The 23,067-nt window shown below is 37.4% G+C and overlaps 4 protein-coding genes and 1 long non-coding RNA gene across 7 annotated transcripts; 4 read left to right on the forward strand and 1 right to left on the reverse strand.

The window, feature by feature from the left end:
• Nucleotides 1-151: 151 nt before the first annotated feature.
• LOC136347472 (low-density lipoprotein receptor class A domain-containing protein 3-like) lies at nt 152-2,723 on the forward strand. Of its 2 annotated transcripts, none has more exons than XM_066297495.1 (7): nt 152-349; nt 422-801; nt 852-963; nt 1,023-1,136; nt 1,195-1,275; nt 1,329-1,596; nt 1,675-2,723. In XM_066297495.1, exons 1-7 carry the CDS (start codon nt 295-297, stop codon nt 1,844-1,846), a joined length of 1,182 nt encoding a protein of 393 aa, XP_066153592.1. In that variant the 5' UTR covers nt 152-294; the 3' UTR covers nt 1,847-2,723. The 2 variants fall into 2 exon arrangements, with proteins under 2 accessions (XP_066153592.1, XP_066153591.1); XM_066297494.1 differs by having other exon boundaries at nt 153-349; nt 1,186-1,275.
• On the reverse strand, nt 1,329-3,913 carry LOC136347473 (activating signal cointegrator 1 complex subunit 1-like). Its single transcript, XM_066297496.1, has one exon. The coding sequence runs from the start codon at nt 3,846-3,848 to the stop codon at nt 2,781-2,783; it is 1,068 nt and encodes a 355-aa protein (XP_066153593.1). The 5' UTR covers nt 3,849-3,913; the 3' UTR covers nt 1,329-2,780.
• Nucleotides 3,914-4,360: 447 nt separating this feature from the next.
• On the forward strand, nt 4,361-5,284 carry LOC136347560 (ankyrin repeat domain-containing protein 49-like). The gene is made up of 3 exons (XM_066297645.1): nt 4,361-4,569; nt 4,622-4,927; nt 4,991-5,284. Exons 1-3 carry the CDS (start codon nt 4,467-4,469, stop codon nt 5,221-5,223), a joined length of 642 nt encoding a protein of 213 aa, XP_066153742.1. The 5' UTR covers nt 4,361-4,466; the 3' UTR covers nt 5,224-5,284.
• Nucleotides 5,285-10,838: 5,554 nt separating this feature from the next.
• On the forward strand, nt 10,839-12,641 carry LOC136347541 (uncharacterized). The gene is made up of 5 exons (XR_010733504.1): nt 10,839-11,089; nt 11,908-12,097; nt 12,159-12,266; nt 12,337-12,433; nt 12,514-12,641. It is a non-coding gene; the product is annotated as an uncharacterized lncRNA (long non-coding RNA).
• A 619-nt stretch (nt 12,642-13,260) lies between these two features.
• LOC136347539 (proline-rich protein 2-like) lies at nt 13,261-22,662 on the forward strand. 2 transcript variants are annotated; one of them, XM_066297612.1, is made up of 6 exons: nt 13,261-13,386; nt 21,000-21,348; nt 21,524-21,685; nt 21,738-21,817; nt 21,870-22,073; nt 22,132-22,662. In XM_066297612.1, the coding sequence occupies exons 1-6, from the start codon at nt 13,375-13,377 to the stop codon at nt 22,276-22,278; spliced, it is 954 nt and encodes a 317-aa protein (XP_066153709.1). In that variant the 5' UTR covers nt 13,261-13,374; the 3' UTR covers nt 22,279-22,662. The 2 variants fall into 2 exon arrangements, with proteins under 2 accessions (XP_066153709.1, XP_066153712.1); XM_066297615.1 differs by having other exon boundaries at nt 21,750-21,817.
• Nucleotides 22,663-23,067: the final 405 nt, after the last annotated feature.

Here is a 23,067-nt window from a genome sequence, read left to right on the forward strand (position 1 = left end):
GTTAACTAATATTCTATTCAACTTTTATTTAAAATAAAATAAGTTTATAAGTTCCTAAAAACCAAATTTAAATTCGGCCATTTTGGATTATTTACTCCTTGTTCCCGTAAAGGACATCCAATTGCTAGAAATCAATATTGTCATGTCATTTTGTCACATTGAGATGAAGATGACGCCATTTGACACACGTTTTGTTTAATTGTTTTTTTCTCTAATTTTTTCTGTTTTACTTTTAACTATTTTTAATTAAAATAACTTTCTTATTCAGTAAAAAAATGTTATTAAGGTGCAAAAATGTCTATTAATTTATTTTATTTCGTTTTATTAGGTTTTATAAACTTTGCACAAGGTAAAACGCTCAGACACTCCAATAGTCTTTTACCCAATCCCAATATCATCTTTGTTTGGTTACTCCTTTCAGGCACCCTAAATCTCGTAATTTACAAGAAAATCGACAATACATTCTACCCACTTTCGAGCAAAGTAGAGGAAAACCCAGGCACAACTTTCTCCTTGATTTGTGAGCTGGTATCAACAGCAACTGAAACAGAGTATGATGAGCAATTGTCCTGGATCAAAGACGACAGTCTTACCAATAAAACGCAAAGTTCCTTTTTGAATGCAATAAACAAATGTGAAACAAAGTTTCAACCTTTGGTTTATGACGATAAGGGCAAATATTTTTGTATTAGTTATAAGTTTAAAATAGTCAAGGGAATTGAAGTTGTGCTAAGAAATGAGATTAAAAGGAATCCAAAACCTTTAAGGGAAACAAATTATTGTAATCCACGGATGTTTCTGGTAAGTATCTCAATTTCTGAAATAACTCTGGGTCATTCTTTTTGCCACAGTGTGTCACCACTGGTGTGTGTATTATCCAACATTATGTCTGTGATGGAGTGCCTGACTGCAAGGATGGATCTGATGAAAGTTTAGAAACATGCAGTGTTGATCCTTGCAGAGGTAGATAATTTATTATAATACAACAAAATACCTCTATTAAGATTACTCTTTTAAAATAGATAAAATCAAATGTGAAGGGAGGTGTATTCCCACTTCGTGGTGTTGTGATATGCGTCATGACCCCAACTGCACTGTTGTAAATAGACCTACCTGCTGTCAAAGTTTAACTGATTGTAAGTGCAAATGCCAAACCAATTTCACAGTTTCACAGCAATATTTTAGCATATACAGATCAAGACTTGTCAGGCCCCCATACAGGCCCCATTGATAGATCTTCACAACCCACTGCGAGATATTTGTTCATACTTGTTTGTAAGTTATCACTGATGCTTGAAAAGCATTAGATAATTTAGTTTTGTCTCTAGGTGTTGTCAGCATTTTATTCTCAGTTATTCTTCTTTTGCTCATAATCTCCAAAGTGGTTTTATTTGCTAAAAAGGCAGCCATTCAGCAGCAGCAGCAACAGGGACGAGTTTGCGAAAATATCGCTCTTCGCAATCAGACAAATATCAATGTGATTCCTTGCAATCTCTATACATATCCAGGTAGCAGGCCGCAGCGCAGTAATGTAGTACGAAATATTATAATTGATTCTTCCGATGTTAATGATCCACTTCTGTTTAATCCTACAAGGTATTGTTTTTTGAATTAGGAAATGAACAAAAATTTTCATTGACGGGCGTAATTGAGCGTTGTGTTATTGCACTGTAGGTTTAATGTGATCAATGCCAATGACGTTTTTGACTTTGAGCAGCCTCCTTCTTATGGGGATGTTCTTCATCATACCCGGCTGCTTGCTGGTTCAGCGATGGAACCTCCTCCTCCCTATAAAAGTCAAGAGGAGCTCAATCAGGTCCCTACTGCGCTTTCAGAGAGAGAATAATTATATCATAACTTATGTTTTAATGTCAAGTCTTTCCTTTTTTCTCATTATTGTTTTTAACTGGTGTTAATGTGCAATAGATCGCGGATAAATTGTTAATAATTGTCTCGATAAACTGACAAAATTTGAAGACAGCCATAAGTGTAACATTACATTTCCCCATTGTTCTTTTTGTGAAAAAAAAACAATTAGAATGTAGAAACACGTTGGCGGTGTAGATGTATATTGAAATATTCTCACTGGCGAAATGTCTTGAAGCCAGAAAATAAACTTTCCCTGGAATTATAGTAACTGCCCAGTTCAATTTGAGATAGGTAATTCCAAGGAAATGTTTCCTACTTGCAAGAGTAGTAGTCTCTATTCATATGTTGGAAGTAATTGAAAGGTCTCTGAGACTGAAATTACAATGAATCACAAAAAGGACAAATACATATCAATTCTGTTTGCCTTATGACACAGAAAGAGAACTAATTAGAGTTCAACAAAGAGGGTGGTAAAAATATTGATGCCTGCGATAAAGATCTCTGAAAAGATGACAGTTTTCAAAGTCAATTAAGTTAAGAAAAAGTTAAACAATTCAATACTCATTGCGAATCCTCCTTCAAACAAAATTTCATTCTCAATTTAACTGACGCAACTGCTTCTTTTCTCAATAAAAGGTGTCAAAACTTACACCACCTATTACAAATACCAGATGACAATAAATTTAAGTATTAGCAAAGAAATTGTTAGATTTGTGATTTTAATCAACACTTGTTGGATTTCACCTGGAAAATTCACATATTATATATATAGTTTCAAATCAGTGATTTTCCAACTGGAAGTCTCCTGTTAATGCTCTGATTAATACTGTAATTAAACAATTTTAAATTTTAAATGTTGAGTTTTAAATTTATTTTCATTTCAACAACAACAACAAGCTAAGTGACTCAACTCAGGTTTTTGTATTTTTATTTTCATTTAGTTTTACCACAGCCAATGGTTTATAGAAACCATCTTTGCCTTTGAGCATAATATCAGACAAATGTAAACTATCAAAGTCACATTGCCCAAATGAATAATCTTTAAACTTCTCCAAAATCTTTGTAGCATTGAAACTCTGTCTTCTCCTCCTCCTGGGTAACTTTCTCTCCTTTCTGTATTTAGTATTTATCACTGTCATATGTACCTTAACATTTTCTTTCCAGTTCTTTACCAACCCTTTATGATAAAAGTGTGCAGATATCTCATTCACAATCCTCTGCAAATTGTACTCTTGACTCTCATTCAAAAGTTTTACATTTGCATACAAAACATCTACCTTCTTCACATTACTATTCATGCAATCCAAAGTGCTGATATCAAGCCTTAAAGGCCCCATCATGGTCACCAATTCACTTAAATGATCTTTGTATTCCTGCAAAGCCATCACAGCCTGTTCTTTCTCAAACTCATTCAATAATGCAAAGACATCAATGGTAACATGCAACTTTAAGGGGTTCATAAAGATGCTTTCATGTAACCCTTCAATATCTTGTTCCATGCTTAATAATTCTTTTTTTAAATTCTCAAATCTTTCCTTGATAACTAAGTTTTGACAAGGTATACATGTAATTTGGAGGGTTGCATTTCTTTCTCTGATAGTCCCAATTGCTGAATGTATATGCTTTACTGCTTGATGTAATTTCTGAGTGCATTTACTATATAAAACAATTCCATCTTCAGGATTTTTTGGTAGAGTTATATGTGTTTGCATGATTTCAGAAAGATGTTCAATGTTAAAATTAGGTAGGGTTTGAATTTTGTCGTAATACAGTTTTGGTACTTTGATTGTCGTCTTGAAATTGCCTTCTTCTTCATGTATGTCTAGTAGAAGCAAATTATTTTCTGAGTGTTGTGGTTCTTCAGTATTTTGGGGTTCAATTTTTCGTCTTTTCCATAAATTTTCCAATTGTTGGATAAGGAATACTTTGCCATCAATCCACATTTTAATAGGTTTGGTATTTATAATTTTGTTTACCATTTCTTGTTATTTATGCGTTGCTTTATGGTTTATTATGTTACTAGTAGACATAATTGACTACAAAAGAAAACCTTTAAATCAACAACTGTCAATAGCATCAAGTCATGTCAATATATTTAACGAAATTGGCAACAGTGTAAAACGTTAACGGTAATTATAACAGCATATAAGGATTATTTATGATTTTGAATTTGTGATTACGTTTTCCAAGATTTAAATAATTTTAGGCAGCAGCCTAAAGTAATATAGTAATATAGTTAATATAAATGGAACCTGCAAGCAAAAAAGTACTGCAATTACTAATAAATGTTTCCTCAATAATCTTCTTGCATCTTTAATCCTGTGTAATTCTGAAAATAAGGATTCAAAAAATACTAACTTATGTTTCAATCTTGGATCGATTTTTATCCTCACTTAAAACGTTAATATTATGAATATTTTTAGAATGTAGCACCATATGCATCATTGCCACATATTCAAGTGAGCATTTATTTTAACCAATATAATATTTGATGAAATAGTAATTAACCTCACTTTTACTTTACAAAATTGAATATTAAAGTTTTAATCAAACTATTTTGTTTTAATCATTGAAAATTTAATTTTTCAAGTTGCGCCATGAGTGGGGAAACCGACCCTGACGTTGATCACCTCGGCACTTTCCCGGTTAGTGGCTGGGACGTCGATATGAGTGATATAGATAAATCTAGAAACCCGAGCGGTAACCCGTCTTCTTGCCTTATCATCCTAAATCAACTACAAACTTTTTGCAGACGAGCTTCAACGCACTGTATTAAATGCTGCTGAAAATGGCCATTTAGATGTGCTAAAAGAACTCTTAGATAAGGATCCAAACTTAGTTCATACAGTTGACAAAGATAAGTACACCCCACTGCATCGAGCCTGCTATGGGAATCATTTAGATGTGGTGAAATTTTTGCTCGAAAAGGGGGCAGATTTGAATGCAAAGACTGAGATGCAGTGGGAACCTTTACATTCATGTTGTCAGTGGAACCATGTTCAATGTGCAGCTTATTTGATAGTGAGTGGGGCCAATGTTAATGCTACTACTGAGGGTGGTATGTGCAATAAATTTTGCTTTTTACAATGCCGGTAAAGGTATTTTCGTGTGGGCGTTGTAGGCCAAACTCCATTGCACATTGCTGCCACTCATGGCCTTGATTATGCAACTGTAGAACTGCTTCTAATTCACCCTTATGTGAACCCCTACTTGAGGAATAATAATGGGGAGACTGCTTTTGATATTGCAAAGAGAAGTTCAAAATATTACAATATTTTCGACATGGTGGATCCTTTATTGGATACCAAAAATATCAAAATGTTATCATCCAAGGAATCTCAGCCATATCTCTGATTTTGCCGACATACTATGTAAGTGTTTAATGGATTTGATAAATAAACTTAAATATATGGAGTATGTTTTTTCAAATTACCTTCTCACATCTATGATTCCTACATAAGAAATTCTTTTGAGGATTCCACCAAGCCCTATGTGAACTATAAAACAATATCAAATTCCTATTGAGTAATAATATCCGGTCTTGCGGTGATATTTTCCTCCCGCCCATTATATGGCGAGGAGAATGCACCGATCCTTGAATTCCTTACCTAGGATTCTTAAAATATTAAACGTTTTCTGTAGTGGTGTAAATAATATTCCAAATTCTGTACCCACACACGCTGGCGTATTCCTGATACCACAAAGCGCAGACCTTCGGGATGGTAATCTAAATATCTTCGCCGATGTTGTTATTTCCACCCACTGCATCAGACAAGTATGATAATGGAATATAAAATCCTGTTGATCTGGTGCATCTGTGTCCCCGCGTCCTTGGACACACCTTCATATGGGCCTACATTTTACTAACATATCACGTCTTTCCTTGATTTAAACAGATTATGACGAGATCACGTATAAATGTTACTGACTCTATAGAGTGATGATGCCATGATTTTCCATATATTATTATACATATTTCCTGTTGTCTGATCGGAGGTGGGATGTTGCACCCATGATTAATGCCTACTTCAACGTTGCTACATATTAATGCAATGTATTCTCATCGTTATTTTATGATGGTTTTAGAAAAAATACACGTTTTTGCTCAATTCGTAAGCGGGCAATAATTGCACGGAGGCAGACGTTTCGCTACATCAATTTTTATGCCATGGTCTATTGTTTCTCGTAATTTATACTACTTTTATTCAGGTCGTAATGGTTTGGCACTTTTCAGATGTGAACGCATCGTTACATTACTGCTTAAAGACCGTTTAATTAACTTATTTATTAAGTACTTTGATGTGTTGATTTAAATTTAATCAGAGCTCATTGGGGTGTCGAAGCGATAGAAATACAAAGATGACCGTAAAGTAAGCGAGAATTAATTACATTAACGTATCATTAAATGTGCAAGGTGTGCCCACGATGCTCCACTAATTTATCGACTTTCAGTACATCGCAATTCCTTCTACACAACCTTTAAACGATGACTGCACTAAACTCTCTTCTGCAGCAGAATTTGACCATGACCTGTACTATTGAGAGTTTTACGATCGAGCCCTACCCTTTAAAGCCTATAACCCAACCTCCACCTTTGGGTTATCTCTAAATCCTTTATTAAGTATCGCTGGTGTGTGGTACCCTTTTTGGAAACATGTTGCTGAGTTGATATATCTGTGATCGATTCACTTATATAGAGCGTATCGCGTTCAGCATATGATACGTACAAATCATTGTTCCGCAAAGGGAGAAATGCTCTTTTGACCTTTGAATAATTAAACCGTTTGAAGGCTACATACTATTCGTATTTGATTTTAATTAGATAGTTTGTCATATTTCGGTCGCTTTTAGTTCACATACGTTACTGACCTACTACAAGTAGGTTAGCTCTGCGGAATGTAGATCTTCTATAGTGTCTATTCGCGCCTAATTGCGAAAGGTCAGAATTTAAACTTATTATTATAGCTACGATCAATCCTGAACTGTTGGCAAGTTAATGAGCTCGGAGCGCATTGATATGCATAATTGTTGAGACATCGACGGCATGCTTAAGTGGGCTGCTTTGATGCAAATCACAGAAACTGCTTTATGTAGTGCAATTGCTGCTTAAAAATGCTGTTGGGGAAATATTTGGTAGAAAACAAAGTGGCGCGGTAATGAAAATGTGCGGGAAACATATTGCGTAATAGAAAAGAGCACCCCGCAGAGACGGTTTGATTAAAATAATTTTTAGCATTCTCCTTTTTTATACTAACGCAAGAACATCGTTAAAGAATTAAATGAATTCGATAGTTAAAACTTGAAAAAAACTTTATAACATATCGGCCGCACGCGTTCCCATGCAGTCCTGGACATGTCCAGATTTTGATTCAATGAGATTATCTACATCCCATCGAGGGATCTCACTCCAGGCTATCTATACAAGCATTCAAAAGGGCCGTTCGGATTTGTGAGGGATACGGTAAATCTTGTAATCTTCTATCCACGATGTCCCAAACATGTTCTATTGGTGATAGGTCTGGAGTTCGGGATTTCTGAGGTAACACTGCGTTTTGTTAAAACAAATCCATAGTAACCCGAGCCACATGTGGCCGTGCATTATCCTGTCAAAAAACTGGATTGCGGAGTGATCTGAGATAGGGCAGATTATGCCGCTCCAAGACTTCTTATATGCACCATTGAGAATTCATATTGCCTCTGACGCAAATTAAAGGTGACCTGCTATCATGAATTGTAGCACCCTACACCATTATTCCTAAAATTTGGTGTAACTCGCCGTGTTCTCACTCTTCCCCTCTTGTCATGCATAGCTAGCTACGGTAGCAGAAGATGAAGTAAGTGGTTTGCATCCCAATAGGCCGTCCATACCCTCGACGAATCGAATCTGTCTCTTAACGCTAAAAGTCTAAGGCGGTGGTCTTGGGGTTGTGTAAGTCTTCGACGCATTCTCAAACCTCTGCTTTTTTGTGATCCGCCTTCCGAAAACCATGTCCGACAATAACACAAAAGATTGCTTTCTGGAAGCAATGTATCCCAAGAAATGCTATCCTGGTCCCATTGATTTGGTGTTGTACTTTTTACAGTAAAAAAAAATTATAACGCAAAAACGATTGCAAGAATATAATTGGTTTAGTTTCCATATGAACAAATAACAATTTTTACAGAGTCTCTTCGTTTTTTTATGTCGCGAAGAATGGATCCTAGTATCTGGTAACCAGTCATTCCTTTGAATGCAGATGGAGCGCGCAAAATAGAGGGTACTTTTGAGGTCATCCTGTATATTTATCATCTACACATTATTGCTGTTTTGTCTATTGCTACACACTTATTTCAGCAGCTTATTAACTTTATCGCTAAAGAGTCTGTGCCGAGATTAAATTGCGTAATTTCTCCATTTATAAACTTTAATAGGTACTTATATGGATCTACTGGTGCATATATTTCATCAGAGCTTAAGTAAACGGAAATAGATGCGCACCTTCTCACAAGAGAATGCGATGATGATACCATTAAAAGCAAATTTTCACATAATATCGGGTAAATATCAAGGCCGTTTGCGCATCTAAAGAGACCATCTAATTCCCAGTGTCGTGCGCCGGCAAAAGGACATTCGAGTGAATATGAAAAGGAAAAATTTGCCCTTTTTATGTTCACAGTTTTTCGTCATAGTCTGCAAGCGAAGTTTTAGCAAAATAACTGCTCTGTAGATCGCATTTAAATAAATTTTCCATATTGCTACCGGGCAACGCTATTCAAGCAAAAAGAAGTCAATTAACATCATCTTCCCATCGAAAACTATTAGTTCGTTAAGTTTGTTACTTTGTTAACAATTATTGAATAAATTTGCTCTCACGAGATGTTCTTTCCTTTCAGCATTGACCAACAAAGCATTTCTTTGTTGCTCCCGCATATGAAACAAGCTATTTGTATTGTGGCACCGCGTAATGTTGAAATACAAGCGCAATTATGTTGCTTCTGAAAAAAGAGCGCACATCTGCTTTACGAAGTGTTACATTAATAAAATCGTTTGTAATTTCCAGCTTTAAGTCTTTGTATAATTGCGATAAGTACAAAAGTAGAGGCCTTGAGGTGTTGATGCGACTGAAGAAGTAGCCGAACACATTCCGATTCGGTTTCTTCAATGGGAATTGCGATTAAGGCTGAATGATCGAAGAAAGGGAAGTGTGATTTTATCATAGAGGCAAAGGAGAATACACAGGTTTGTTCAAGTTAGTTTCGGCCAGGGTGGTTCATTTAGCTGCGTCCACTTCTGCTACCTCCGAGACGGTGAGAGTTGCAAATTCAGTTAAATGTTTTCAATACGCCCTAAACAGCATTCCGAAATTGTTTTTGGTTTCTGAGGTAAAAGTTTTATTTTACAAAAAACGTGAAATTGCCGAAAACCTTCAATTGAAAATAAATATACAGGGTGAGTCGGGAGGATCGTGCCAAACTTCAGGGGCGTGTTGTACATGAAAAATAAATGTAAAAAAACTCAAGTGTTGTTATCCGATTTTCGTTTGTTTACAAGTTACAGCGTAAATAAAATTAAAACATAAAGGTTAAGCAACATTTAGACGAAACGTTTCCTGGACGTTGGATTGGTTGTGGTGGCCCTATCAGTTGGCCTCCAAAGTCTCCAGACCTCACACCACTAGACTATTGCTTGTGGGGTTGGTTTAAAACTGAAGTGTACAGAGCAAAAGTGGACACTCAACATGTACTAATTCGACGCATTAGAAATACTGCAGCTGCTATTAAAGAAAGACATGAAGCAATCAGGAGCGCAACGAATGCTCTTCATAGACGTAGTCGAAAATGTTTAGAAGTTAATGGCAATATTTTTGAACATTTACTATGATATCCAAACGTTCATTTATGGACTTTCTTATGAAATTTATAATTTTTTTAAATTTTATGTTTTAATTTTATTTACGCTATAACTTGTAAACAATCGAAAATCGGATAACAACATTTGAGTTTTTTTACATTTATTTTTCATGTACAACACGCTTCTGAAGTTTGGCACGATCCTCCCGACTCACCCTGTATATTACATTAACTAGAACTGCGAATATCCGCAGGAAAATATCGTCAAATTCTTTTTTTATGTTTTGTCGCTTTTTGGAAATTTTGTAAAGATTAAAAAGATTAAAAATTTTTGCAATTTTCCAAAAATGTCAATTATTGAATGTTAGATTGGTTCGGCTTAGTTCGGGTTCCGGTTCGGATTGGAACTAAGAAATTAAAAAACGCAGTAAATTTTTGAAAAAATTATCAGCTTTAATTCGCAATTTTTTTTTAATGTGACGAGTTCCACCAAACTCATTTAGGGTGAGAATTTCTCGCGTCGCTAAAGCCAGGGGCCCCGTATAAAATTAGGCATTCTCGGGAATCCCCGAAGACGTTTTCGGATGTAAATTCCAATGGTTTGGTTCAATTTTAAATTGACTTAAAATGAATCGCCAGTGTTACTTAAACCGTTTTCATCGCAATATAAACTTTCTACAAATAAAATTGCACGTACGGTAAAAATATCAAAAATAGAAATATAAACATTACTGAAAGCCGTCAGTTTTCGCGCACTCTCATTGTGGAGAATAAATTTTACATTAATGCTGCTCACTTAGCAGCACTCACTTGTGCATTAAATAAATACGTGCATTTGGTTTCTAATTAATCAGGAATTTTAAATAATCAATTAAAAGCCTTAATTCTATTAAATTATTATTAGTTTATAAGGTCAACTAGACTCCAAGCTTCAATAAATATATATTGCTGAACCAGTAGATGCTAAGTGTTAAAGCGTGTTAAACGCAAACGCCATGACACAATTTACCAATTTGTGCTGTCGTTGCAATTAGTTCACATGTCAAGTTAGGTGGCGCTCTGAGCTTATTTCGCGAACTTCACCTTCTTCATCGGAAGTTTATTCATAGTGAGCCTGCCGCCATAAATGTAGAGTTTGACAGTTTCTGTCTTATTTTTTTGAATGAGTGCCGCCATGTCAAATGTCAATTGTAATTTAAAAATTTGTATTTACTCTAAAAGAATCCCAAAATTTCCCTTTATTTATTATTTTACTGGGTTTTAAATGAGCAATTATCAAATTTTAACTAATTATCTATAGAAAAGTTATTAAGTTTGCGAATTTGCAGTGCCTCCAAGACTAAGAAAGCAGTTCCAAAATCCGCTTTCCTTCGGACCTTTCCCAACTCATGCAAGTTGCATTTTGTGACCTAATTCTAATTAAACCGTGCGAAGGGACAAAAACGCTTAAGCCGAAATCATCGCAATTCAATGAACGAATTTGGTTGCATATCGTCGTTCCTATATGGGAAAGCGATGCCTCAGTTACTTAAGGTTAATTGTAAAATAACTGCTTGCATTTTTACTTTTCGTATTGGGTTTACGGCGCTTTTACGTCCTTTTTATATAATATGCCAGCAAGATAATCAAAAGACGATTTCAATCTTACCGAAATAGACTTTTCGAGTATCGCGCAATACCCTCGTATGCCGGTTTTGCAAGGTTTCTTGTCAATTAGCCGGGCTTAAGTAAATAAATAAGGCAAATGCCAGTGATATGTGTAACAAATCGCATTATTAGAAATCTCATTCCTCCATTAACTTTATACTAAGCCCACGTAACTGATATATTAACAATGCCGCTTATTTGTAGCTGATTTGAGGCAGATTTTTCTCTTGCGCTTATCCATTAGGATCTTCGATAATCTTTGACATTTGTGAAAGTAAAAATTCAATTCCACGTTGCGTTGGATGTCATAATTAGAGTGTACTGTCCGGTGGTGATACACATTTTCAAGCTGTTACACAATCGTTTAACCTATCATGAAATCGCCTCTATTACAAGGAAATCTATTGCCACATGCCTATGCCGGATTCCCTCTGTTATTTGACCCGTCTTTAAAACAAGTTCAGCCAAAGACGAGGAGTAATTTCCAAATCATTTTATCATTTTGAGTCAACAATCGACTAATTTATTTAAAATGCAACTGTTGTGAAAAGTTCCTTTTAGGTGATACACAATACAGTAATTGGGCCATAAGCAGACGAGACATTTTTACTCAAAATCAAGGAGAGTTCTATGAGCAAAACATTGGAACTAGAAGAAATTTCATTCTAAACAATGCCGCCCACGCAATTGGAAATAATCTAATTCAAGATCTGTCTTTGTGTTTTTATAACGATAACGCTTCGACGATCAGGTTTGTTGTTGTTGACCTAATTTGTTAGTTCGATATTTATTTTCTATGTTATTTGTTCAAGGAAGAGCCATCATTAAACTGGCAGGCTGGCGTGTAATGGACCATTAATAACCTCACAATAGTGCAGTTTATGCTATTGATGTCCATACACACCAATGTTAGGAGAATTGTAAGTTAATTTGTCAGCGTCCCCTGTCTATCATGACGTCGCAACGCGTTAATAACCAATCGGATTTCAGGTTCTCAGGTGGGACGTTAGTGGATGTATGGATACGAATGCGGATATTCGGATAAAAGCTGATAGGTCTTATGTTGAAGACGTCCCTGTCCTTGTATGTAAGTCAGGAATTTCGCTTTGCGGAAACTCAGTGTCGTTTTCCCCACACTAATATTTAATTGTTTTTTTCCTTGTCCAGGGACAAATAAATCAAACTTTCAATTACCGGCCATCATTCTGATTTGCATCCACACGTAATCACATTTAGTACTACCTGTAATAAGTTGTAGACAATAATTCAAAATGATTGGAAAAAATTAATGGCGCTAATATAAATTATCATCGTCTAGAATTCCTGATTAAATTACGAGCTTTATCTTCACGAGGATGTCTTTTCTTCACTACGCTTCTATAGGAAAAAAACGAGCAGGAACTCACGACTTATTTTTTCGGCTGTTTTTTTATCGTTGTCCTTTCAATTTGGAGATGCCAAGACTTTATCATCGCACGCTGTTTTTTGATGTCATGATCAATGGGGCCAGTCCTTTACCGGTTTCTTGCTTATTGTGTGTTCAAATGGGAAAACACTTCGGTGAACGGCAAACTGCCTGTTTGAAGGAGTTATCTCTCTTGGGCGAAACAACGTAATATCCCAAAAATTAAGATATATGTAACATCGTGCAATTTACTTTCACAGAGCAGTAAGCACCATGTTTACACCACGTGGGTTTAAGGTGGTATACACTAAAGGTGTAATTTTGCGTAAAAATACTTCCATCCCCTCTAATAACCGTAAATTTTTATTCACCAGACAATCTATCTGGTGGGCCTAATTAAGCCCCTGTTACATTAATATCATTAGTGTAACAAAGATATCCCCTTCTCTAAGATTCATCTCCCACTTGGATACGCCGTATAAAAGTACCATCAGCTATTTTAATGGTACCATCCTTATATGCAGTGGCCAGTGTCGGACTGGAAGGTTTTCCCGTTTTGAGCGGTTTTATTGTTTTGGTGTCAATTTTTCGTTGATGTTGGGGCTGGATTTTCGTGATTGGATATGACGATTCGGGTGAGTTTTTCTTATATTAGGGTAGTCTTCTGCCGAGGAAGACCCGAGGGATGGACCCATGTAATTGTGATCACTTAATATTGATGCTCTCAGGGGGTCGTTTAGAGGTACCTGCTTCTTCCTGTCGTTCTATGATGATAATTTTTTTGTATGCCTACAAAAAGGTTATTTTTGGTGCGTAAGTGGTGAACTGTGTTGAAAACCAATGGAATTTTGTTGACATCTTCATTGACTTTTTTCTCGCTTGAAATATCTTACAATACCGTCTCAGCACCCGCAAAGCACCGACCGTGTTACCTAATATGTTACAATTCACGTCATTTCAATTTTTGATCATGGTCCATCACCATTTAATGACGATCAATATATCGCTAACTACGTAGCTAAAAATTCGACAGCCAAGACATTTCTAGGTTTAATGAGATTATAGGTTATGCATTAGAAGTGTTTTCTCCGTGGTTCTTTGTTCATACAACATCCCCTACAACAACCGCCTTCAATTATCTCTTTATTCGCAATCAATTACGTCTATCAAAATCCACGAGTTTCAACCACGTTTGTACAAGTCATTAACATAACAATACGTATAAAGGATAATTGGGCATTGATATTACAATTAAAATCGTTTATATAAGTACTTATGTAAATTTCTCTAATAAGTTGTGTTCCTTATTTATGTATGATTGTACATAGAGGATCAAAATTCCTGCATAAATTAGTTAAAATTGAAGCAAATATTTTAACACGTTAAATATCGTTTTTAGTTATGCAATTTTTTAACTTAACAAACATGAATGCAGGGTTGTCCTTTTAGTAGACAAATGTACTTTTTTGAGTTCTTTGAGAAATTCTGATCGTATTTCAAGTAACACATCTGCATCCACATCTGAATGCGACAGTTCTCGAAAAATTATTACAAAAAATAGAAACAATGATAGAACCTTTAATATTTAAAAAATAACGATATGAGCTACTACAATCTAATGTGTTAATCGTTCGAACTGCGCCCTTTTAACCTAATCCTAACCTGAACTGACGTGGCAGTGGTTAAAGCGGAATTCATATTTCTCAAGGTTTTTTTTTATCATTTGAGAAGGTATTTATTGAGCTTCTTAAATAATTTTAGTTTTTAACTCTTCTATATTCTTGAGTTTATTTAAACGTACTTTTTATTTCGGATAACTCCAAAAAATAAGTCTATAACGGTGAAGTCAGGCGATCTAATAGGTCACCTTAATTGCCACGTTGCGCAAATATTTCACTAATTGGTTAATTTAGACTTGGGTATATTGCATGAAATATGTTCAGAATTTCTCAAAGAACTCAAAAATGTCACGATGTACATGAGGTTCCTTAAGAAAAAAAATGAATAAGTACAATTACCTCCTACATGAGTCACCCTGTATCCAAGTTTGATACGTTAAAAAACGCACGACAAAAAACAATATTTGACATTTTCCAGTATTTTCATGAAAAATATTTCTTTCAATTTTTAAAAAATTCACGCGAAGCTTTTGGTTCTCTACGCAGAGCTGCGCACGTTATACCCATATATGTTATATGTACGATTAAAAAGACACGTACATCATTTTTTTACGTCCGATTCGAGTGAAAATGCTCTTTAGGACACCGTTTCGTGGCCATAAACTGGCTTTTTATTATCTTAGTAACGGGTAATTATTGGAAAAAAAAAAATTAGCAAGAAGCGGCGAAGCGTAAACGCAGAGCGTTGATAGAGCCATTTGCGATTTTTCATTAAGCATCTGACTGACAATAGGTTAAGAGTTGTATATATCCACGACGTACGTCTCATATTCCAACTTCTACTTTGGGTTTTGTTAATGCGTGCCCCTTGCATTGAAACAAAGTGAGGCATCAAGAGGAGGACTTCCAATGAGCTTGAGAGCCTGCTTGTTGCTAAGTGGTACAGGGTGGTGGAGATTTTGTTGCCCACATTTAGGGGCTCCGAGAGGGTGACACTTGCATAATGCGTTAAGTTGGGAAATGGTTAAATTTACCTTGAAACTAGATTCGTTCGTTTAAGTTTGTGAAACGTTTTGAAGGAAAATGAAAATATGGCAACTTTAAAAAGTTATTATGCCACGAAAACTATGAATCTAATTTTGACAACTTGGTCTACTGGTACTTCTTCGGGCGCAGCATCGAACATTTTATTTTATAGACGTAATTTGGAAATTTTATATCATCAATAGAAAAAATATTACGTTTTCATTAATTCTCTTTTCTTGCTGTTGTTTCGTTTTTCTTTTTGTTTTTGCCGTGACAAATGCTAGATCAGAAAATTTCTAGTAAAAAAAGTAAAGACTGGAAAAGGAAAAGTAAAAAAGAACAACATGAAAAAAGTAATTATTGGAAAAGTACTTTTTTTTTAGTTAATGGAAGAAATTCCAATATGGCGTCCATAGAAAGGAAATGTTGAAAATCAAAATCTTCTGAGTTAGAAAACATCTACCAGTGTCCTGACGGCTTTTGCGATGGACAAGCGCCATTACAAGAAAATATCAGTAGCTCGAGTTTTGAAGTGGTATTTTTCGTCCACTATCGGTCAAATTGACATATTTTCCCCCCTTTCCAGACGTTTTTACGGCGATTTTTCATGAAGAATGAACTGGGCAACTTTTCCTTAATTTAACCAAACTTGTTACTCTCGACCTCTCGGTTATTCCAACAGTGGGCATAGAAACTTTCACCACTCTGTATCTGATCACTTAAAAGGCTTACGATTGGTTAGTTCAATAAAAATCTTCATTTGTCCGGAGTAAGGGCGAGATTCATCTGCGGTTATGCTAAAATCGGGATGACAGAAAGCGATGGGCTTTTTAAGGGATGTTGAACATTTCTTATCCTGAAAATCATTTATCCAGTTTTCGAGGGATCTTGCGCCTTTCTTCCCTACTTAGACGAATTCAAGTGCTTTATCGGTTTTCGAATAGTCTGCATATAATCACGAAAAATCACTTAAACGAATATAAATAAGAGGACTGTTAATTGAATTTCGATTAGTGTTACAGTGACGCCCCCTGTCTTCCTTGACGCATTGGATCCACATGACAACGCCATCTATCCAGAACTCCAGCACACCTATCGAAAGTGCATATCAACAAATATGCATTTAAATGAAACGATTTTCGCTTTTTATTACATTCGCCGAAAAAACGGGACTTTTAAACCTGCAAAACCGTTCGGACACCTTCAAACCCCAGTCGATTTCCATGTTAAAACTCGCCATCAAGTTTTCAAATCAATGCTATTGCGCTTGGTTGCACTCATTTGAAACGCTCTTATAGCTACTACTTATTGGGTTGAGTTGCATCGAAAACAATAAACATTTGTCCAATAACCGTCAAGATGACCATAGGCCCAAAGGTATTTACGAAATCCACGTCTTACCCAACGCGATTTGCCTTATTAAAACCAACGACCTAAAAGGCAAATATGGATGGTTCTTGCTGGCAAAAATGCAACTTGTTCTAGACTCTTGAAGTGAAGATATGACCATTATAATTCCCCATCTTATTGTGTAATGGAGCTGTTTTCCCATCGGAGATAAATTTTTCTGCATCACAGCATGCACATATTTTATGGAGTTTCATATAGAAACCATCAACACCGTCGTGATGTAATGAATGAGGTGTAAAGTTACAACTTCACGTGCATGATATTAAATAAGGAATCTTCGGTTGAAGATCTTCATTTGGCGTTTGGATGGTTGAAGGTTGAGTCACAATGGACGGAAGATACAGGCGTTTCTCAACATAATTCTTCTTTTGTGTTAAATAATTTATTGCCCATTTTTCTTTGCAAAATCGATGGCTATAGGGCATTGTTCTTGCAAATTGAGCAATCTTCGCGTGCAGGATTTGCGACAAAGGCGCGATTAGTTGACGTGCATATTTTCAATAATATCCTCTCTTCTCTATAGCATAATGCTCTCGATTAAGCACTGGATCCCACGGCTGTAAATCTTTACTGCATAGTTAGATAATGCAATGTTGTGCGTTCGCATCCAAAGAAGGCTCTCGCGAGTTACCGTTCTAAATCGGGGAAGCTTCACGAATATGATATAAGACGACAACATTTTGTTATACGTTTGATTCACAATTTCATTTACATATTACACACATTTATCGCGAATATTGTACGTGAGAACCTCCCCGAGGAGTGTAACTGCAAGAAGGGAAAACTGCCTTATTGTGCGCATTCCTGGTGATTGTTAAAATTTTTATGCAACTGTTAGGTAATGCGGTTTACACCGAAGAAGTCGTTCTCATTGGCCGTTTGCATGATGTGAGGAAATCAATGCTGGAGCTAATGAAGCGTGTAACTCGAGGACTCTTACTGGAGGATGATTTTTCTTGGAGATATGCACGAGGTGTGAAACTTTTAACGACTATTATCCATTTGAAGAAGATTAACGCCATAAAGTAAATTACGCAGGAGCCGTGTGAGTGAAATTGTTAATAAATTAAACAGGTTTGGATAATCGTCTCTTGTAATCGCGAATCGAATACCGGCATGCCAGGGATTACTTTATTCAAATCTTGCGGGTATTGCGTTTCCTGGGTGCATTATGCCGATTTATAAATATTTATTATTTATTGAAATTTTATTGCTTGCGATTTCTGGCACCGAATCTCTCGGAAATTGCGGGATTTTTCGAATTTTTCGCGATGCAATTTTTGCGCCAGGTGTGGTCTATCCGGTAGCCGAAGGTAGTCGTAAAACACGCTGTAAAATTAATATCTTAAAATGAGATAGGTCGTAACCGCAAGAGACAGGACCATAAATTAAGATCCGCGAGTAGGTACAGCAGTGGCAACACCATTTACAGCCACGTTAAGTAACGTATTCATTACACCATTGTTTTATAGGCACTGCCTGTTATTGAGATATAATAACAAGGACATAAAATCATCAAGGCTTCGTTTAATTGCCAAAGATAATTATGGCTTGCCCTCGCAATGCACTTCCTATGGAAACGCTCGATTGTCACTATGCGATCTCCTCTTTCGCGATCACTGCTCTCCTTTATGACGTGCACCAGAGTGAGATAGGGCCATCTCAGTGCGATTCATTTTTTACTTTAAACTATTAATCTGCTGTAGGCAATGTATACTACGCATTGTTTGTTGGTTAATTTGCCGCTAGTCATCTACCGGGATTTAACCCTCAGGTTTGTCTCGTAGTTAGCAGACGAAACCAGAATGCGTTGAATTTGATAATTTAATGGGTGAAAGCGGGGGCGTAAAAGATCGCACAGAACATTTATTTTACCATTTTTCCCAATACGGTAAATTTCTCTCTTTATTTCCCTATTTTCATTTTCTGTGTGTTCTGTATTGTAACAGCCGTGCTTACGCAACCACCGCATTTACATATCTTGACAGCACACCAAATTCGATTCTCAGGACAACGCGTATAATAAATATTTATCACCTTATTAGACGTTCCTTTCCTTAATCTATTTATTAATTTACAAGTACAATAAGAATACAATTTACACCACCAGCACTACCAGCAACAACTTGAAAGACATTTTACCGTTTTTATGCTTATTCCACTTTTGCCGTTAATTAATAGGAATTCTGTTGATTAATGGAATAATACCTCGACAATTTGCTACTGCGCTACGCTCTATTTCAATGCACGCAAAGACACAGTCGAACTTAAGGGATCTTGTTCCCCTTTGCCTACCATGGCGATAGTCCGCGTTTCGAACCTTGAAGACCGAGGTGCACTTTGGGAAATGTGCTACCGGGATCTACTATCTAGACACGGACTTTCAGGGTTCCCCAGTCGAACCTGGACAACCGGGATCTCCTATTAGGACTTGAATGGCTGGGATCCCCCTATCGAGTTTGGACGACCCGAGTTCTGGTTTCGCACCTGACGACCGAGATCTATTTTCGGATCAGAGCAAATGGTTCGTTCAGTTGCGTCCAGTACGTGATTTTCGTTTTTGAGCTCCTATGGAAAACAAGGGGGGAGAGGACTTATATGGCCAGGATGAGAGCTGGAGTCAGGCTTTACTAAGAGGGAGAGCCCCAGTACCTTGACGAAGCTGAATGGAAGAAGCTGCAGGACGACTAAATCATGAACTCGGATCCTGCTCATCTCGAGTCTCATTGTCATCACGTCACGCGTTCAGAGATCTGAGAGAGGAAAGGCATCCATCCCAAGGGGGAAGAAGGGAAGGGTTCTTTTCCGAGACATGGAATTGCATTGTATCTCCGGAAACATGCAACCGTCTTATGGGTTCTTGAATCAATGCAGCCTCAGGATTGCCTGCTCAAGACAGCCGAGGCGCAGCTGCAATGTTGGAGATATAGTTGGACAATATTTAGGGGCGGTACAAACCTCCTGATCGAATGTTTTTCTTGGAGTAAGGTGATCTTTTTGCACCCGTGTCGCGCGGTCCCTCCAAAAGTCCGACAAGGCCGAGAATTTCTCAGGGTAGGTTCCATTGCTTCCCCTGCGCCGCAGCACTCGCGGGCCCTGCCCATTTGCCCAAAGGGAGCGTCGAAGTTGCAAAAAACGATGCTGCATCCGGTTGTTCTGGACGATTGGTTTGAACCGAAACCAATTAAGCTCAAAGCAAATTGCAGAATTGAACTTGTTGTTAGAATGTCAGGATTTACAGGCCAATAAAATTCATAACTAGTCAGAATGGTAAATGTTACGACTACCATAACTCACCTTTAGTGGGCCTTTAATTATTTTTACGGCCGTAAATCGCACTTTTAGACTCTTGCGATTAGTAAGATTCAAACGAGCCATTTCGCTAAGCAAGTGTTGAATAGTTTCATGGGATCATCCCCAACCCACGAAGTCATTATAAAGGCGCACCCGATGAAGTGTACGAGCCTCGGCAGGAGAGCACACAGTCCTCTCGATGGTATTTCTCAGCCTCGTCCCTGAACTATATACTTTCTGAAATTGCTGCAATTTTTTGCGCTAATCTTCTCTTCGTGTGAACAATTTGTTAGCCATATTATGACGAAGTATGGGAAAAAGGATATTATTGTTTCGGGACGTTTTGAAGGCTCGGCCACTCGTTAATTATCAATTTTGGCAGGCGAGACCTCATTAAGGTTCGAGTAATTAAGTGAGTAATTAGATACAGTTTCTTGGCCATTGGCAAAAAAATCCCTCGTACCTTTTGAATAACTAATAAGTCCATTAAAAAGAGACTTTTTATAGACTTATTGTGTAACAGAGTGACCTAAACGTCTCGCTCTGCTACAAGTGGGCATGTTTGCATTGACCTTGCAGTAAACCACGTGGGAAGAGCGTTTTGCAGGAACCTCATGTAAATTGCAAACGAAATTCCAATTATGCATCCGTCTTCCCATCCATCGGCCATTATACTGTTAAGTAACAAATTAGTGATGAATTTACATGTATTTAGAATTCTTGCATATAAACTAAGCAGGCATTATACTGCGTCCGGCAGATTTATGTTGCCACGGTTGATTGTTTTTTCTACGTAAACTGCGGTGAAAGGTCTTTAGTAGGTTGAACATTTTCTGAATTAGATTTGGGCATGCCATAGTTGCATCAAGAACAGGAAATGAAAATTTCTACTTTTACAGATTTCGGCTGCAGTGGTCTGCTGCCTAATAACTACTGTCTATTCGGCGATAGCTCCTGGCGAAAACGCCTACCTTCCCCCTAAGGAGGGTTACAGCTACCCCAGACCCAGCGTCCCGTTCCCGGCGGCGCCTCAACCTCCCGCGCGTCCTTCTAGACCGAGCTTTGGACTTCCGAGTCGCCCTCCTCAAGCTTCAATACCCCCCTCTTTCGCCCCCTCGCCAAATCCTTACAAGCCTGCAGGACCTCCGACTAGCCCTATTAAGCCCGGCGGCCCTGGACAAACGCAGGCTCCCAGCTACGTCCCTCCACCTACTCAACCCCCCTACAGACCACCCCCCAGACCTCCAGGTAATTAATTGGAATAATGATTAATGATAGCTGCGGCTTGTACACCTGTGTTATTTTATTATTTAATAAGTGTGAGTAAAAGGTTAAGGCCAAGATTGTATTTTAAAGAGATGATGATTAGCTATAATAATTCACCTATTAGGCATTCAATACAATAACTGCGATTTTTTCTTAGCGACTCCTGGGTACTTACCTCCCCCCCAATCAAGGCCGCCGCCGAGCTATGGCCCCCCAACCTCCCCGACTCTCAGACCTCAGCCCCCCCGACCTCAACCTCCAAGACCGCAACCTCCTCGCCCTCAACCTCACCCAACCTACGGGCCGCCCGCTAGACCTGGTAAGTTACAGTTGCAAGTATTTTGCAGGTTAAATGCATAACTTTGCCTTAGGGCCGCCTTCAGGACCTTATCCTCCAAGTAGGCCCTCGTTGCCACCTAGCGAAGGAGGACCATTCAAGACCTTCGGAGAGGTAAGAGAACTTGTTCTTATTATCAGCGAAACTGTCTGGTCATTCTGTGCAGAATGACCACTTGCTGGAGCCCCACAAGCCGGGCAATCCTTTCGACTTTAAATACGAAGTTAAAGATGAATTTGGAAATGACTATTCCCATAACGCCATAAATGATGGAGATACCACGAATGGGGAATATAGGGTACAGCTGCCTGATGGAAGAACTCAGGTGGTTAAATATACAGCTAATTGGGCTACAGGATTTCAGGCCAAGGTACCTCTGGGTCTATGTCACGTTCACTAAAAAACATATAATGCGTTTTTGTTTATAGATAAGTTACGAAGGACAGCCGACATACAACCCCCCAGGAGGAGGCGGATATCCCAGTCAACGCCCTTCAGGGCCTAGTTTCCCTGCAGTGCCAGCCGGGTCTGGTGGTAACCAGAATTACGCCCCTGGAGGCGGTTATTCTTACTGATAAGCTTATTTTGATGTACCTTATTTAGTATTAAAAGCAGATCATTGTTAAAGTAAGTAATAGAAGACTTTTTTTGTATATAAAATGCTTTCTATTTGCAGAGAGATGAGAGGGAAGAATTGTTTCTTTTTATGGTAGAAGTTCCGAAGAATTTAAATTTATTTTGTGTTTTTTAATGTTCGTTTTGGGTTTACATGTACTTTTAATAAACATTTCAATTTCCAATTCTTTGAGGATATATCACACTTACATATAGGTATTATTTTTGGAGTGGAGACAACACTGCCACAAAAATTGCGCTGTGTGGATTTATTAAGAAAAATTGTATGTAGGCGTTTAGTATTATTTTTTTTTAATAAGAAATATATTTTTGAACTAGGTAAAGTGGCCTCTTTCCCTCGAAAGGAATTCAAAAAAAGCTTTTTTTCGGTTCAATCAATAAAAATCCTGCACGTAAATGAAATTTCGGCAGTTATCGATTAATAAGCAGCGTTACGTAAACTTCCTTTCAGAAATGCTATTGTGTTAAGTTAGATTGAGCAGTGTATAAGATTTGCCATCCAAAAATTTACTTAAGTAGATAAGCATCGACCGTTTTTGCTAGCAGTATATTTACAATTTTCGCAAGAGCGCGTTTTCATATTGAATCCGATGGAAGTCAGAGCTCCGGTATGTCTGGCCGCGTTAACCATATTGTATCTATTGTTTACGTGAGCAGTGTACTACGAATAACAAATTTTCATTATCGAATGGTCGTCGTTCAATTTAACGTATGTAAATCCAATACAC

The sequence above is a fragment of the Euwallacea fornicatus genome, chromosome 29, assembly GCF_040115645.1.
Source record: "Euwallacea fornicatus isolate EFF26 chromosome 29, ASM4011564v1, whole genome shotgun sequence".
Lineage (NCBI taxonomy): Eukaryota > Metazoa > Arthropoda > Insecta > Coleoptera > Curculionidae > Euwallacea > Euwallacea fornicatus.